The sequence below is a fragment of the Macrobrachium rosenbergii genome, chromosome 37 (assembly GCF_040412425.1).
Source record: "Macrobrachium rosenbergii isolate ZJJX-2024 chromosome 37, ASM4041242v1, whole genome shotgun sequence".
NCBI classification, from domain to species: Eukaryota; Metazoa; Arthropoda; class Malacostraca; order Decapoda; family Palaemonidae; genus Macrobrachium; species Macrobrachium rosenbergii.
This window is the reverse complement of record NC_089777.1, coordinates 31011956-31031536: the sequence shown is the minus strand read 5'-3', so window position 1 is coordinate 31031536 and position 19581 is coordinate 31011956. Positions and strand designations below refer to the sequence as shown.

The 19581-nt window shown below is 35.5% G+C and overlaps 1 protein-coding gene across 2 annotated transcripts in view; it reads right to left on the bottom strand.

The window, feature by feature from the left end:
• Window positions 1–19581, bottom strand: part of LOC136825445 (homeobox protein araucan-like) — a 186495-nt gene that overhangs the window by 104235 nt on the left and 62679 nt on the right. For both annotated transcript variants that reach the window (XM_067081914.1, XM_067081915.1), the window contains exon 3: window positions 14906–15021. In XM_067081914.1, coding sequence (XP_066938015.1) covers window positions 14906–15021 — 116 coding nt within the window. The remainder of the gene's footprint in view (window positions 1–14905; window positions 15022–19581) is intronic.

Sequence of the window (19581 nt, the reverse complement as noted above, 5' to 3'; positions counted from 1 at the left end):
TGGGTCATTATTTTAATCAGAACAATATTTCATCTTAATCAAGAAATTATAAACACAAGACTCTGACCTCGAAAACTGGTAATGTGATTAGGAACTAAGAATTAGAATTCAAAGAGACATAGGAACATAACGATAGCACTTCTTGCCACCAGCTCTTAGAGCCTCATCATAGCCCTCTACCGCTCCTACTTGACTCCTTAAATATGTAGTGTTTTTTCTGTTAGTTAATGGTCACGAAACTTACGCTTCAACAAAGTGTAGCTTATCCAGTGTTGTCCAGTTTCACAGATCGAGTTGGCTCAAGATTATCAAACTTTGCGAGCAACGCCGGCAGCGAAAGCACATCTCGTGTTTGTGTTAGAAAAACAAAAGAAAGTCTGGATTGACAAAGAACAAATAACGACAGCTCATATGAACATGAAGTGAAATGTGGAGTTTTATGATCTTCATTTCAAAATACGAGAAATGTGAGGCCCAGCTGCTACTGAGAGAAGGCAAAACTCAGTAATGTTACAAGAGTATTTCGAATAAATCACCATGCTCATTATTATATGCATGAACTAAGAGTTGTGGTTGTTCGGTATTCTATAATAAGTTTGAGAAATAAAACAGCAAAATGACAAGTTTCAAATAACATAACTCTGAGACAACCCGCGAATTACGTTCGATTCCTGGCCATCAGCCGCGGCCACGACCACCAACCCGAGAGATTCAATATAAGACGGAGGATGTATTTCAATTTGTCGGAATATCATCGTAAATCGAGGCCGTCTCCGAATCAAAATCAATATCCTCCCCAATTTCAGACGGCAAGAAGACACTTAGGCAGCTGTGATGGCCCGGAGGGTGCTGACACCGGCCGTATCAACGGTCGTATCCTTCTCTCCTTTACACCTTGTATTGGACAGGATTGTGGCGATATATGGCCCTGCAGACACTGCCGAGGGGTCACGCTTATTGCACCAGGCGGATTGGGTATTACGGAAGGCCGAGCTCGGCCCAATTCATGATAAGGTGGATGCGTTCTCTTGGTCTCTCTTCCGAGACACGAGACACACACACACACACACACACACAAACACACACGAGAATTAGACAGAGAGACAGGCAGGCAGACAGATATCTGGGATTGGAAACTTATTTTTGGTTACCATTTTCTTTGTCTTCTTGAAAATAAAATGGAAAATCTTGGGAAATAGGCTGTATATCATTACCTCGTTGTCACTAACGTTGATGCTTTTGTGTATAAATATCTATTCATTTGCTCTCCATTTTTCACTTACCATTGTATCATTTTGAGTTTATAATGTATATATATATATATATATATATATATATATATATATATATATATATATATATATATATATATATATATGTGTGTATAATTTATATATACACACACATTGTATATATATATATATATATATATATATATATATATATATATATATATATATATATATATATATATATATATGTGTGTGTGTGTGTATATATATATTATATATATATATACATACATATATATACAAAACATAATCACTGCACTAACAACCACCACAAGCATGTCTCCCTCATCAAAAGGCAATTTCTTACGATAAATTACCATAATTTTCTTTCGTAAATGTTGACTCATTATGAGTGATATATCCACAAACATACTTTATTCACATTATTTCTTTCTGATACAGCTACAAGGACGTAAACAAATAAGATATCTGAAGACATGTTAATCACAGCCGCACCTTTCAGCGTCATTTAATATTGAACGACTCTGGAACGATCTTGCAAAACACAACGTCTTCCCGTCGCAGAGAGCGCTGTGTTCCATCCCCGAGAGTTAATCGAGGCTTTAAAAGTGAACCTGAATTATTCCTTCAAGTCGGAAAAGTACGCTTGAATGATTCAACTTAAAAGGCATTTCCTTTGTTCGCTGCGAGATAGCCAGTCTTACAGAGCCTTAGGCCCACACAGAGCTTTAAGAATGCTGAATAATTGAGGAAACTTATTCACACGTTCAGCGTCCACACACACACACACACACACACGGGAAGTAGTGGTAAATGGTACCAGCGTTTGTATGCTGGAAGAGGATTAAAGGCGAATATTTAAATATGAGTAAAGTGTTTACGTAAAACGAAGAGGAAAAACTCTTTGGAATATTGAACTCATAACAAATCTTAAAATTTGGGTCAACTTGAGTAACCGCTAGTTGAGGATACGTTATCCTCTGTCTTTCCTATCGCCAGGATGCCCAGTTTCTTTCCCGTTTTTTTCGCTTCTTTTTTCCTTCTTGATAACATCGAAAGGAAACAAGATGAATTTTGGATGTAAAGGAATGGTTTTAGTGAGCACTTACCAGAAATGATCACTTCTCAATCCGTACCCCATGTTGCAATTCTTAACCGATTGATGACACCGATACTTAGAAAATGTGTAAAAAATGAAACGTAGTCATTATATAATCAGTTTTGCAATCCCATTACAGGGCGAATCCCAAAGTAAGTGAAGTGTTTACCAACTCCTAATTGTTGAGGATTAGCCAACAGCAATAAGAGAAAATCCCTTTGAATAAAGCCATGGGTAGATATTCACACTTCGTTCCTACGGTGAATAATGAAAAGCCTTAGTAAGCATTCACAAAAAAAATAAAATTAATAATTCTGCCTTCCATTACAGAGTCATCAGCTCCAAAAATCCTTGAAAGTGAAGAAACTATTTTTCGACACGACATTTAAAGCAGAAATTGGCGTGAAAAATCGGATAAGGGCGATTTGCCGCGTCGGCGGTCGTCGTCGGTCGGTAATGAACACCAGCAAACGAGAAACCTCTTGACGACGGGACGATATTCTTCCATTATCGAGATCCTTCGCAAACCAGCATTTAAATCATTTGTTAAACCGCAATTGTGACCGTCATTAAACTCAGAGCAACAGGGACTGTACATACAAATTCTTTCAGAAGCCCAATGAAAGATGCAACCGCGTTCAATGTTGCAAGGACGCCTGAATGATGGATGTGGCCGCTCGTAGGGTCGGACCCTCTTGTTGCAGGGGGACAGAGCATGTGGGGGGGAGCTAACGCCCCCAGCCCCCACCCCTCCGCCCCCTAGGCATACATTGGAAGGAGGAGGAGGCCGGAACGGAAATCACATGGCGGGGGAGAGGGAGAGAAAGAATGAAGAGAATGTACGGAGATCGAAGGAAGGTGGGAAGGAAAGGGAGACACAGAAAGAAAAGGAAAGATTACAAAAAATATGACAAGGAAGAGATAGGATTTCGTCCAAGAAGCTCGACATGCAAAAATTCTAATCTTCCCTATTCTGAAAAATATATATATATATATATATATATATATATATATATATATATATATATATATATATACATATATATGTGTGTGTGTGTATAAAGACAATTTGGATTTCTCTTACAATATTCACAGCGACGTGACGAATTCCAGACTCGGATTCGAGTCTTCGCAAGCCTTTATAGTTACGACGAGCGCGTTGACGAGAAGATGAAAATTCGTTTAATGCATTTTTAACGAATTAAACACAAGAAGAGGTTGAGTCACTTAGCAGATTTTTATATCAAGTGCATTTATGTACATGGATCTAAAAGACAAAGAGGTTCCCTTATATATATATATATATATATATATATATATATATATATATATATATATATATATATATATATATATATATATATATATATATATATATATTTTTTTTTTTTTTTTTTTTTTTTGTGAAGACTGTCCTTCAAAAACAAAATCATAGTTTCTGGTGATGTATTAGGAGTGTTCGTATTAACGCTAACAATCTTGTGAATATTACTAAAAATATTTAAGCCACAGCCGCCGAAAAGGTTCACTCCGACATCAGCAACAGAGTATTCTGTTATCTGCTTTCATGTGTCGGTATACCAGAGCTCCACATTATCGAGTTTTTTTTTTTTTACACCACCTATACAGCTTAACTCAGTTTTGATACCTTTAGAATTCAGTTACGAGAGGGAAGGTTTGACCAGTATAAATGTTATAAAACCCCCGTTTGCATATTCGGCGACCTGTGTAAAGAAGATTTTTATGTGCAAAAGGTCAAATTCGGCAGCATAGTTAAAATTAATGAGAAATAAGTACTCGTATGTATGTATGTATGTATGTATATGTATGTATATGTATGCAAAAAATGTACTTATACTTGAGAGGTCAAATTCGGTAGCATAGTTAAAATTAATGAGAAATAAGTACTCGTATGTATGTATGTATATATTTATGTATGCAAAAAATGAATATGTGCAACAGGTCAAATTCGGAAGCACAGTTAAAATTAGTGAGAAATAAGTACAGGTATGCATGTATATATGTATGTATGCAAAAAATGAACGTATGTTTGAGAGGTCAAATTCGGTAGCATAGTTAAAATTAATGAGAAATAAGTACTCGTATGTATGTATGTATGTATGTATGTATGTATGTATGTATGTATGTATGTATGTATGTATGCAAAAAAATGAATATGTGCAAAAGGTCAAATTCGGAAGCAGTTAAAATTAATGAGAAATACAGGTATGCATGTACATATGTACTGTATGTATGCAAAAAATGTACGTATGTTTGAGATGTCAAATTCGGTAGCATATAGTTAAAATTAATGAGAAGTAAGTACTCGTATGTATGTATGTATATATGTATGTATGCAAAAATGAATATGTGCAAAAGGTCAAATTCGGAAGCATAGTTAAAATTAATGAGAAATAAGTGCAGGTATGTAAAATATGTATGCAAAAAATGCATGTATGTGTGAAAGGTCAGATTCGGAAGCATAGTTAAAATTAATGAGAAATAAGTACTCGTATGTATGTATATATGTATGCAAAAAAAAAAAGAAAAGGTGGCAGCAGAAAAAGTGTCAGAAATCATGACAAAAGGAGCGCAAAGTAATAATTTTCATAGCTGCAATAAAGACAAAATTAAAGCGCCAACACACATGTATAACGTGAGCGCCAGGACATGCGAGGGTTGTTTTTGACACGCTAAGCCACATCACCATCTTCCACTCTTTTTTTTTTTTTTTTTTTTGCTATATTTCCAAGACGTTCAATCAAGAAAAACAAGTCAAAACAAGGCAAAACAAGTAGTTGATTTTCATCTTGGAAGAGGGGTGAAAGATGCCAGAAGAGTTCGGTTGTAACTAGGGAAGGTTGGTTGGTTTAGAGTCGGCCCCCGCCTTCTGCCAGCACGGGCACTTTCATAACGGCGGCCCCTTACTGTACCTTCTTTCATATTCTCTTTCTTCCATCATACTTTACACCCTCTCCTAACAAAATGAATCATAATGCAACTGCGAGGGTTTTCCTAAGGTTACTTTTCAAACCTTTCCACTCTCAGTTTCCCTTTCAGCGCTGAATGACCTCATTAGCCACAGTGCTTGGCCTTTGGCCTAAATTCGTTATTCAATTCAATTTCAGTAATGGCGGTACGTAAAGGTGGGTATGGCGTTAAGGTCTAGTGTAGACCTTTGGATTCGGGATAAGTAACCGAGATGCCATTACGGTTTATCGAGTCGCCATTACGGTTTATACAGTATCTAGAGGATGAGAGCATTGGAATCATTGCAACTTTGGTAGAATCCATAACGGTGGTGTTACAATGCATTTAAAATTCGCCTCGAATCTATTGAACCTTAAGACTCTTAAATCTCTCAGTAAAAATATAAGGCAATCTTTCAGATTTGGTTGAAAGAAACAACGTGTTTGAAAACATTCATCTGCTGTATATGGGAGTCCCGATTATCCACGCATGGGAAAAAAGGGGGAAATAATGTAAATTCACCCAACAGTTCAAGAATTCCGTCCGGAGGGTTCTTATCACAGCAATTTTGAGACATTACAAACACAATTTCGGTGGAAACGCAGATAAGCTATATTGTGTAGATAACTCTCTTTGTACTCTGCTAAGGGGGTTATCATTTCAGACTCAAAATGGCCGCCAGTCCGCCATTTTGGGACGTTTTTTGTCGTCTTGTTAGCAGAAAAGAAGTAATTTCTAACAATGTTATTAAAATTAATCGATGGTTCAGACATTTTTTTACCACAACGTTTCTTGATAAACAGAAAGATTCCACAAACGTAATTTAGACTCAGTTGCATTTATGAGCCTCCGAAATAGGGAAGTGACAGAATAGCTACTCTCCCTACAGTGTCCAATTGTAATATTTCTTGTTCCTCAGCCACTCACAAAATATATAGAAATTCATGAAGGTGGAAATAAATCTTCACTCGCCTCCTTTGTCTTGGACAAACTTTTCCCAGTTCCAAAGAATACCAGAATCCAGAATCCCTGTTGCAAAATACTACTTCTTTCAGTTCCAACGCAAAGAAATAAACGACGGTGAATAAAGAAGTTATTGCAATCAGTCTCAGTAAAAAGAGGGTAAAGAAAAAGACCCTTGAATGTATGCTTACATTTTGATTTTATTTTTTCTTTTCACCAGGACATCGGCGTTTTCCAATTATTTTCCAGTAATTGGCGTTTTTAAAATAGAATTTAAGCTTAGATTCAAACCCCCTACCAAGAAAAAAGGGTAATTTTCAACAAGGTGGGCAACGTGGCTAGGCAAATACCCGCATGCATCATATGCGATTTTCTTTTAAAAGCAACTTTTAACATCTTCAATCGTTGGTCATGATGTTTGCCGATAAAGTTCCTGCAAAGCCTCTGAATTCACTCAGGCCTCTTTTTCACTCTTTTTTTTAACTATATATTTTTTTTTATGTCAAATCGTTCTAAGAGATTGCCCTGAAATGTGGAACTGGCACCGTTCCTATGCAGGTGTTCACAGGTCTTGTAACAGAAAAAAGCTAAAATTAAACGTAATTTCCGCATTTTGTTTTTCTTTCTCTTCTAATAATAACGCTACCAATTAATGTCCCACGGAACATTTGCCCGAAGGTAACAAAGATATAACTTAATATACGTGTGTATTATATACATTTTTTTCTCATTATTAGGGTCCTCAATAATAACTGTTACTATATATATATACCTAATGACTTGGTAATCGGTTTTTATTTTTTTCTGAAAAATTTTTCTATGGCATGTTCAATAAAAAGTTACTAAAAACAAGACCGGTTCATGCCTTAAAACCTGTTATTAAGGATGATATTTAAAAGTCTGGAAATTATTACGTTAAGATTAGTAAATTGCATAAAATGTGCGTTCTTTGTACATGGCTTAAATCAACATAAGTAATGCTAAAGTAAAAACAGAAAGTTATTATTACTTCTAATTGGCTTATTTATCATCCTCTAATTCGCCTCATTATTATTATTATTAATAAATACAGAAAGTTATTAGAACTTCTAATTGGCTTATTTATCATCTCCCTATTTCGCCTCATTATTATTATTATTATTATTATTATTATTGTTGTTGTTGTTGTCCAACCATAACACCGAACAGCTTTTTTTCGTCAGCGCGCCATGCCCTTGTTAAAGAATGTATAGCAGTTACGCCTTTTTGAATAGCATACAGTATAGTATCTGAAGCAGAGACAACATCATCAGTAGCAAAAAGCAGATATCAGTAGTAATAATTACACAAAGGCTCTGAAGAAAGCATGCCTAAAGATATATGGGGGTCTTTAAACAGATCATTAACCTGACTTGGCCAAGATCAAAACTTTATATCCCCAATCACCGGTCAGCATGTCTTTAAAAACGAGTAATTAAGATAAGATTCCGATTAAAAGGATGTTAAACATCAGTCACGAAGCCTTCATTAGCTATGCGATGTTTTCTGTGATGTTAGGGATAATGTATTAGTTTTATGAGCTCGAAGTTAATGACATATTTTTGGATTTTTGCTTTATTTCTGAATTATAGGGTCTGGGAGGATGTATCTGTTCTTGTAATGACAATAATTACCGTAATAATAAACAACTATAACATATTTTGCCTTCTCTCAAATTCCTTATCCCTAACAATTTTGAAATGAGTAATAAACAGGTTTCTCTTTTAGTCTTCGTTCTGTAGACGACAGATAACAGGTACGCCTAAATGAAAAACAGTGAATGGCATCTTCGATACTGGAACGCCCTCAGCGCAGACAAATGACCTCGTTTAATGAAGCTTGCTGTTTTAGCAGCGACATTTTACCGCAGAGTTAAGAAATTCACTCGCATTTTTGTGTGAATTCGGGTTCGAAATATTCTTGTATAAGCAAAATCCTTTTATGTTTACGATATGCAAACCAGAAACTGATTAACGTTGGCTGTGGTGCCGCTAGCAAAGTGTGTGTGTGCTGCCGACCAAATAAGAATCATTTTAATGTGTTCGCTAGCATTTCTTTCCATATTTATACGTCGGAGTTTGACTGTTTAGTTTTGGTTTTAATGATTCGGTTTCCCGTTACACCTTATTCGTTTTCCCCCCAGGGGAGGAAATTTAATCGTCCTGCTGATGTCGCTCTTGAGATTTGGTTAACTGCAATAAATAATTTCCCCTGATAACCAATTACGGCTAAGAGAAGTTGATAGCGCACTTCACACTAAATACTCCGCAGATCAAAGTCGAAAACCTCTTGGGAATCGAACACATTAATTGGCGTCCAAGTTTACTTTGTAGAGTATGATCCGACAACGAGGCTCTGGCAGATCCTCTGAGACCCCCGTTCTGCCATCGTCCCTCTCCCATCCCTCAACTAGACGTGAAGGAGAGAGAGAGAGAGAGAGAGAGAGAGAGAGAGAGAGAGTAGGTAGGTAGCATTCAAGTCCGAAACTGTGCTTTACGTCCCAGTATCCATAAGGCTTAACGGCTCATTAAACAAAATCACAAAATTCGCCCCTAAGCCTCTTTGTCCGTAGGTCATTTTTTTGGGCGTGTTTTTTTCTTTTTTTTCTTTTCTTTTTTATTTTGCGGCCGCGTGTAGAGGATTAAGGCCGGGGCTGCATCATTGACGAGCTGGTGATCCCCGCTCGAGTGTTCCGCCTTTTTAGGCGCAGTTTTTACTCGTCGGCTAAATTAGTGGAGGCGCGTTGAGTCTATGTCTCACACGAGGACGAGCTCGCCCAGGCCGCCTCCAGGGGCCTGCTGCGAACCAAGTCCTCCCGAATTCCCTCCTCCCACCCCTCCATTTTTCCCACTGCATTTGAAGGAGGAGGAGGAAGTGGGGGGGAGGGGGTTAGTTTCCAACACCCTCCCCTCTCCAGACTTTTTAAAAAAATCTTATCCATTCCCATATCACCTCAGACTCTTCAAATGGGAGAACAAGTACACTCTTTCCACCTGAACAGGATAGAGTTCTTTGTCGTTGACCATTGTTTTTGTAGCGCCAACTTGTAGCATTAGAGCAGTCAACCCGGATAAATCAACGCAGTGATACTTTAGCAGTGCAAGAGGTTAAGGAAAAAATATCAAGACTGCGTATACAATTTTTTGGGAAGTAATTTATGGATAATCATATCGTAACATCTTGTTCCTTAATAATGAAAAATAAGTATGTCTGAAGCTTAAATTGTATCTTCTGAGAGGTTAGAACACGTTAAGCCTTTAAAGAAAAAATCATGTCCATGTAAATATTACGAATATGCCCCTTGTATGTGTCCCTAGGACCAATGACAAATTCTTTGTTACTTCTTTATGATGATCTTAATTTCTTCTTGTTTTTTTTTATCCCATCTTAAACGACGACATCTACAGACATCTTTATTAGTATTTATGAATATATAATACCTGCTCAGAACAATGAACAAAAAAATATGTATAAATACATGAAGTAGTCAGTTTTATTTCAGACTCACTGATGACATTTATAGTAGTAGTTTGTCCTTATCTAGCAAGGAGATGTAATTTTAACCGAGGATGATTTTTGTAACTTTTATGTGCGACTTCGCGTAGGTGGAATGAAACGAAGGAAGATTGACTGATTGATTGATCTATGGGTACTTAAACTGCCGTCAAACATCTAGATTGTAAGCGAAGAAAGAGAGGAAACGGTAGTACTGAAGCAAAGATTAAAAATAAAAGAAAGTGTAATTCAGAAAAATTAACTGTGTGGTAAGGCTCTCGCCAGTTGCCTACCATCTTTCAAAAGCCATATCATTTAATGCTTTTTTGTTGTTTTTTTCATTTTAGAGAACTGGAAATGGTGATGAAGCAAGAAAAATGCTGGAACAGTAAGAAAAGTTTGAGCTGAGAATGCTAGCCAGCAGAAAGTAAATAATGATGTGGAAAGAAGGGGGGAAAAGACAAATATCCAATGAAATCGAGGGTGAAAACGTGAAGAGAATACAACGGATGAACCAATGAGATGAGCATCTCTTTGAGGAAAAAAAAAGGGAAAGGAGGAAAAGAGAAACGACGAAAAGAACAAAAAATGTGAGATCTTAGGAAACTGAAAACGATGATGGGAATTGGGCCCTTGGTAGAGGAAGAGGTCATATATTCTTGGTGGCAGTTTATGAGGCCCATCACTTTATTTGGTTTGCGGACGACCGCTGAAATTGAGAGAGAGAGAGAGAGAGAGAGAGAGAGAGAGAGAGAGATCACAATACGAAAGCTGTATTTGTTTTACCTTATCAGAGTGCAGGCGTCTCATTATTTACATTACCATTACGAACATGTGTTTTCATATTCGAAAATCTTTACAGCAATCATATACGTAGCGTTAAACAGTAGTTTTTAAATTCGGGAATGGTGATAATACACGTTAACATTATGTTTGAATGTTTCTATATTTTATATCTTTTATTTTATAATAAAAGCAGATTCACAGAATCTATGATAATCACAAAAACTATTCTTATGCTTACTTTTGTAACCTATGTAGAAGACAGTTGTTAAAGCACTTTTTATTTTGAAACTTTTTCAAGGGCCAGTGAACTTGGTTGTATTTTTTTTTTTTTGTAATTTTCTCGAATTCCTAATTTTTTTATATTAAGTTCTTGGAATCAGTGGTTCATTTAGATATTCACTCTTTTGTTGTAATTTTACTCGTTTTCATTCTTTTAAATCACTGTTCAAATAATTCATGACATGAACCGAAAAAGCCGTTCTTGCTAAGAACGTCAGTGATAAAAAAAAAATTGCTCATTTATAATGAGACCGAGAAAATCTCAAGGTCAGACGAGTAAGTCCTTTTTATTTTGCATTTTACATACAAAGGGAGAATAACACGCGCATATACCTATAAACAGGAAACATAGTGGAAAAAGTCAGCATTGAAAAGTTCTAATTAAACCGTTGAAAGTAAGTGGAATTTACATAAGGAAAGGCTTTAGATTATTAATCAAAAATTACTCTCCAGAAACGCTCCTATCCCTCTGAATGATTTTGCAGCTATTTAATTAAAGCAATTGTTGTTGATTTGGAAATGATGATTTATGAATTAAACATCCGAATTTCACAGCAAAATATTCTTGCTTAATTAGCGGCACTGGGGTCATCATTAGACGTTTAATTGAGCACAATTTTTTTTCTCTCGCTGCGCGCTGACAAAGCAGTCTAACACTTGACTCGTGTAAAGAGAAGTTATTTCATATTAAAATATAAAATGACAAAATTCTTTTGAAATTCTCTACCTTTCCTCTACCTTTAGATGAAACAAAAATGAAACTGAAATATTATTTAACCGTTAAGATTATTCATGAGAAAAGAAAAATCTGACATCATTATGGCATTACCATTTTATGTGGGTTAGTAGAAGGAAATGTTAATTTTCTCTGAATTTCTGCAGTTTAACTGAATTAGGTCCTGCAGAGATATATAGATATATATATATATATATATATATATATATATATATATATATATATATATATATATATATATATATATATATATATATATATATATATATATATATATATATATGTATGTGTGTGTTTGAGTTTGAGTTTGTGTGTGTATGTGTGTGTGCGTACTTGTTTTTATCGACAACTAATGATTCAACATTTCGCAAATGTTCGTATGCACAAAAATAAGAGATATAATTGCAGAGATATCGTTTGGCATTACTGTTTTCAATATATTGGCCATTCAGCAGTGAATTATGCTTTTTGTTTATTCTTCATATTTTCTGGAAAGTTTTCGAAGAATATGAAGAAGTTTTCTTTGTATATTTATTTGGTAATTTCCGGAAGATGAGGGCAATAATGTTATTACCTTCAGTGTGAATTCTTCTTAAATGAATTAAGGAAACTGAGGGTAACGTTAAAATGTTATCGTGAACGTAATTCTGTTTCTTTAGTAGGACATTACGAAAGACAGATGTTATCATTTATATATTTCTGGCATTTTGTTATTGACGGGTAGATAACACACTAAATATAAATAAGCCACATTTCAGGACTTTTTTGGGGGTGGGGAGGCCCATTCCCAACACATTTAGGCCAGAAGGGAACGAATAGGCCTTCTTTAAATCCGGGGGATTTCTCAGCCAGAGCGACTGGTGTTGCTAGATTAATGTCATTGAGAAGTGCACTGCCTTCTTCACTAATGGACTTGCATGACTAAGAAGTGAAAGGAGGATCAACGTCGGAATTATTTGCATAAACTGACATTCATAAAAGAGAAAATGTTATTTGTTCTCGACTAATGGACGTACTTTTATGTTAATGGCTTTCGGACGAGTCTGGTTTCGAAATTCCGTTTTTTTTTTTTTTTTTTTTTTTTTCTGTGCGTGTCGTTCAGGCATAGAACAACTTCATTTACTATAATCTGGACTAATTGCCTTTTTTAAGAGAAAATTATGTTATATATATATCTAAAGAGATCTCTTAAATTAACAAGGTGCAACGTAAAGCATGTATTAACACTGAAAAATGTGCCTTTGTCATAGAAAGAAAACATTTCAAGTATCTCGAAAATGTAAATTTCAGCTTACTAGACAGAGTACATATTAAAAACCATCCATATTTTATATGTGAACTATTATCCAAGGATGTGTCAGATATTAGGTGTTAATAGACTGTGCATATATTATAGCAATATTTTTTTACGAGAGAAAACATTCTGATTATTCTCTCAAAAATTGCAAATATTAACAGGTTACTAGGCAGAGCATAAATTGTAAGTTTATCAGATTATCCTCGATGTGTGATAGAGCATTAAATTTTACTAAATAAAATCTGAGAAATTAAAGGATGCAAGACATAGTATAAGTTACAACCCCATCAGACTTTATCTTACATATTTTATATGTAAAATATTAACTGCAGAAATGTCTGACATTAAAGACGTTTCCCTGGCATAGCATTAATTGCAGTCAGAGTTGTTTTATGCTATCAATCAGTGTTACCACAGGTGTTGTCAAGACTTCCATTTAGAGTAATTATTTCGATTTGAGCATGAAGGAAACACTGAACATCGACCGGGGACTGAATGTTGATACTCAGATATGCAAAAACATTCTGCTCCTAATCCGAATGTACACAACGTGGGCGAATTGTGCCATTTTTATGCATGTACAAAACTTAGACGTGTTGCGACTTTAATCCGGAAATACTAAGACCGAGATCAGTTGCACCTGTAATCCGGAAATCCAAAATCGGAGACGACCTTTCATTAAGTTTGTCGACAAGTCGATGGTGGTCTGCGACCAATCTCATAAAACTGAATTTAGTCCGTAACATACGTCGAACCTCAGTAAGAAAGGAGATGAAATCAAGAATATGCGCTGTTTTACCGATCTACAAACACGGGCTTGTATCACAACGCTTAAAGCAAACAGCCTGTAAGACTTGATTTCATGAATTATTGGGTGAAGTAAAATCTGCAAGACGTCTGGCACCAGGCATCAGTAATGAAACGCTGTAGAAATTTCCACGCACGCACTCACTCACTCAATATAATATAATATATATATATATATATATATATATATATATATATATATATATATATATATATATATATATATATATGTGTGTTTGTGTGTGTGTGTGTATAATAAATATATATATATATGTATGTATATATATATATATATATATATATATATATATATATATATATATATATATATATATGATATATATTGAATGAGTGTATGTGGAAATTTCTACAGCGTTTCATTGCTCATGCCTGGTGTCAGACATCTTGAGATTATATATATATATATATATATATATATATATATATATATATATATATATATATATATATATATATATATATATATATATATATATATATATATATATACATATATATACATACAATGTGTATATCATAGCTAATATGCCGTGAATACTTTTACTTTAAGTTTTATATTAAAAACAAATTGGTAGATTGATTTGATTATAAGTTAGGAGAAATATAAGGGCTGCCAAGGTGGTGCTTAAAAACGTAATGTGAGGCCACTTATACACAAACATGGGTAACTGGTTCACAATTAAAGTATCAGTAAACACTTACAATAAAAAAAGCATATCTCAAATTTCTCTCGATATAAATCTGTTTTCAGATTCCCTGTGTACTCTATGTATAGTATAAATTAACAGGAGTCCTAAAACTCTGCAGATTTTTGAAGAAGCAAATGGCCTTCGAGATTCACATCAAGTCAGTGTAAAGTATAAAAAAAGTGAAAATAAAAAAAAGTGAAATTGCACGCGATACGGATGTTTTTTCGAAAAAAAAATAACATTCTAAATTTCATGTACTGTTTATAATAGAAAACTTGAACGTAAATTTGGAATCAATGAATATGACATATAATTTCTGCACTCCATACGGTAACAAATGGTTCTGCAAATCATTTGATGTAATATATGTAGTACCTGTGACATACGTGATCCGACACAAAGTTTCTGTCAAGCTTTTGATATGACACATAATGCCTGCATTGAATTAGATGACAAGCTTGACATACATACAGCCCAATCTTGAGTACTTACCCGTAGGCGGCGAAAGTAGGGTCGTAGGGGTAATACCCAGCAGGGGACGCCCCTAGACCACTGCCGTACATTGATACGTCCCCGGCTCCCCCGTCTTTCATGCCGTAACCGGAGCCCTGGAAAAAAGAGAGAATATATTTATAGTTTGCTGAATAAATATTAACACATAAGAACGTACATAATCTTACATGAATCATTTATGTGTATATATGTCCACACGTACAGTATACAAACAAATATATATATATATATATATATATATATATATATATATATATATATGTATATATTATATAATGAATCATATGTATATATGTACACACAGTATAAAAACAAATTATATATATATATATACATATATAAATACATATATATAATGAATGTATGTATATATATACATATATATATACACACACACTCATATATATATACACACACATATCGTCCGGTATTCAACTAGCAATTTTATTTCTTAGTAGGTACGCAAAAAATCGTTAGATACTTTACTTTGTGTGTGGTAGTTTGTTTACATTTTACATTTTTTTAAATTGCGTTTTTTATGTGAGTGTGTGTACTTTCTCTGGTGTGTGTATGTTTGCATGTATGTATGCCTGGGAATTGCATGACAAGTGGTTTTCTCTTAAACACGTCATTACAAGTAACCACTAACATTACACCGTTCATCACCATGACTCTCTCTCTCTCTCTCTCTCTCTCTCTCTCTCTCTCTCTCTCTCTCTCTCTCTCTCTCTCTCTCATGGAAATTGTAATATTCATGATTCTGCTCTTCATCTCTTCAAAACCCAGTGATTGACAGACTATAAATGATGTCTCCAATCGGACCAGTTGAAGGACCAATTAGATTTAATACGACAAACTGGCGTTACAACTGTGGAGGTTCTCGACGCCTCCGTTACATTACTAATATCGAAACTCGGTGTGTCACATCTCCATAGGAAATGATCAAAATAGCAAGCGAGTCAACGTTCATATCCAGAGAGGATTATGCTATACATTGTTCGGTCGTTATGTGTCATCATCTGGTATCGATCTTCGATTATCTCTCCCCCCCCCAACACCCCCTTCCCCCTTTCCAAGGGCGGTTTGGAAGAGGTAGGGATTTCGGTCGTCTTGCGTACTATTATATGTTATATTGAATTTTGGGTTAAATGTTTTAGTTAACTCTCTCTCTCTCTCTCTCTCTCTCTCTCTCTCTCTCTCTCTCTCTCTCTCTCTCTCTCTCTCTCTCTCTATATATATATATATATATATATATATATATATATATATATATATATATATATATATATATATATATATATATATATATATATATATATATATATATATATATATATATATAAATATATAAAGTATACACATATATATGTGTGTGTATTAAAATAATGTCTGTATCTTTGTAGGTGTACACGTGTTACTAATAAAAACGATATATGAATCTAAGTTTATCAACAACGAAACAACACTTGCAGACATTCTGATTTAAAACATGATGAGTTTCTCTTTTCGAAAATAAACCAAAACAGGAAATTGAATTTTTGACCCAAATAAAATTATATAATAATATGAATTTGTTAAAAGTCAGCTCGTACTGTAAAAGACCGGCTGGAAAGAATGCTTCCCGATTCGCCATAATACCCAGATGTAAATTCTTCAGAGGGGAGAAAAACAACCCACCAAGATTCGGACTGAATAAAAATCGTGTAAATCTTAAGTTGGAACTGTATACAAATGACCCTTAAACGAAAGAGGCAATAAAGACCACTATAACGTGGTGGGGAGGGGAGGGGGGGGAGGAAAGAGTAAAGGGATAAAGAGGCCTTTTCGTAATGGGCCCAATACTATAAAATAAACAGAAGATGATAAAAAAATGAAGGGGGAAGGGACCGCCATTATGAAGTGGTCCGGATTCCCCTCGAGTCATATATTGCCCTTCTTGTGATGATTCAGCCGCTTTGACCGATGACTCGAAATTATTAGAGTGTTTCGCTGTGTCAAAAAATATGTGTGCCAGCATTCAATTAAAAGACTTTTCCCTCTCCTCCTCCTCCTCCTTTGCTGTCTGGGAAATTGGATTTCTGGCAAATGCGTCAGTCACTCTCTGGGTTTTGTTTTGATGCTCACGCCGGAGAGGAGATCAAGGGACGAGGGAAAGAGGAAGAGAGGAGTGTTATGAAGGAAACGAGGGAAAAAGAGTAAAAGAAGAGGCTGGTTCTAAGTGAGAGAGAGAGAGAGAGAGAGAGAGTACTAACCAAAGCTAACGCCAGTACTGATGGTCTGAAAGCTTCGTATGGAAAAATCGAATAAAAATCAAGCTAAAGCTTCAATTAAAGACTCTCTCTCTCTCTCTCTCTCTCTCTCTCTCTCTCTCTCTCTCTCTCTCTCTCATTTAATTCTTGCCATGCCATGTATCACGGCGTACACGACTTTTATGGCCGTATTAAGATCAAGTGGGCATAACGTCTGCCGTATTGTGAGTGCGCTGAGTTTATGGCCTTGGATGTTTTCATGAGACGTGCCAAACTACGCCAGTTACGCAGACGGTATATCAAATTTCAAATAATCTTACGCAGGTTCGTGAATTATTACACAACTCAGTGGTCTCCTTTTTTCATAAAAATGGGTGTCAAGTTACGGTATGGTGACAAATCGTTGCCTCATTTTTCTTTAGCCTTAATTTGCCTAAACATAAATTGCAAGGTTTGTTTTCATTCGGATACGAACCGAAAAGTGACACGTCGGGTATCATGATCTTTTAACAGTAGTAAGGTTAAAGTTAACGGAGGCTTAAACATGTGATGAAAATAGAAGTAACGCTACGAAAATTCATGTGCTTTTCTTCCTTTGACATCACCTGGTGTTTAAAAGCACATGGAACCAGGAGTATTCACCCGAAGATGATTTGTCAACAGAAAAAACCTTCAAAAGTCAAGGAGAATAAGAGATGATGTTTTGGTTTTATATCTGAGCCACAAAGGAGTTGTGATATTAGCCATTTATGAAAACTCCAACACCGTGGCCAAGACAAGTGATTTCTGTCAAAATCCGTTCCTTATTTCGAAGATCTGAAGCGTAAGTACCGTTGGAAAATCCACTAACTCACTGCAAGGTGCAATAAACGCCTAACCGTTCGAATGTTAAAACTGAAAAATTTCTCAAATCGGTCATTCAGTGCTCTTATTTTATCGACTTATAATTTAGCATTTAAATTTCTACTCCAGTTTAAGAGGGCTACGTTTCAGTACCAGGACTCAAATCTACAGCTCGTAAAAACGTTCATATATGTAATAGTAATTAAATTTGTATTTCTTTGAATTGCAAAGGGTTAAAAGAAATTCCTGTACATAATCGAGATCTCGCGTATTTCAGATAAAATTAACTTGTAGCAGAGACAATCATCCTTGTGGAGTGGGTGAAATTAAGCAATCAGTAAACTGAAAAGATATCCTTCCGAGATTTCCAGGTGTTGAAATATTTAATTCTTGAACCAATAAGTCCACGGATATCAAGAGAAATGAGTTCAGCCACGCACTTTTAGTCAATAATCATCCATCCCATTGCAGTAAATGGAGATATCAATGGATCAGCGTCAGTGAGGAGACAGCTAATTTAAGCAATCAATTTCCGTCAAGTCTCCTCACTACCATTGTTCTGAAGGGAGATATCGTTATGTCTCTCGCACTGCAGTAACAGGAAGAAAAATAAGAATTTGTTGTATGCTAAAGTTTCACCATAACACTCCAGCATTAAACTGCAGCCCAGTCCGGTGTTTGCATTTTGGTGTATCGGTCTTCCAACGGCCTTAGTACCTCTGGCGGTCTCCACCATTTTAATTAGCGGTGTGCGACATGTCTGGCAACGGTTATGTCCTCCCTGGAGGCTCCCTCTCCCCCTCCCCCCCCATCATCCCCCGCCCCTCATTCCCGCCCTCCCCTCCTCCCGAATCCCTCCAGGTATGCCTTAATGTGACGAACAGGGACACCGGTCGCATATTAACCAGCCACATTTTATAATGTGGTATGCAAATGAGATGGATCAATTACCACAAATGAAGCACATATTAGTTTCTTTTTTACGCATTTTTTTATCTTATTTTCTACGGCGCGACCGGCTTTCGTCTTTTTTTTTTTTTTATTTCGGGTTTGTTGTTTCAAAACTTCGTTTAACTAAATCTGCATTTAACATCTAGTTTGCTTAATTTAAAGGGATTTTTCATATCCATACGCGCGTGTAAACGAGATCATACGTGAGAAGGTATCACGCATGCTTACATACATATAAATGCGAATGAAAATATTTAAAAATGTACGATACTATAAATGAAGACTGTGCTAATGTGTAACTCAAGCCTATATTAAGGAAAATATTTAGCAGCGTACAGGACAATGTATAATCATACATTCATATGTGTAAACAGAGAAGTAATTTTCTTGATGCAAATAAAAGCAGTGGAACTGAATGCAATGTTTTCTCATCCTCATTTCTTCAAGTCATTAATAAAGAACCATACGTTGTAAAATTATGTGTACCAGTAAGACCGAATGTTATCTTTTGGTAAATAGAAAGATGTTTTAAGAGAAAGGGTTTATCGTACATAGTCGACTTTTACGCTTGAATACAAGGAAATATACAAATATAGGGAACAATCACATTTT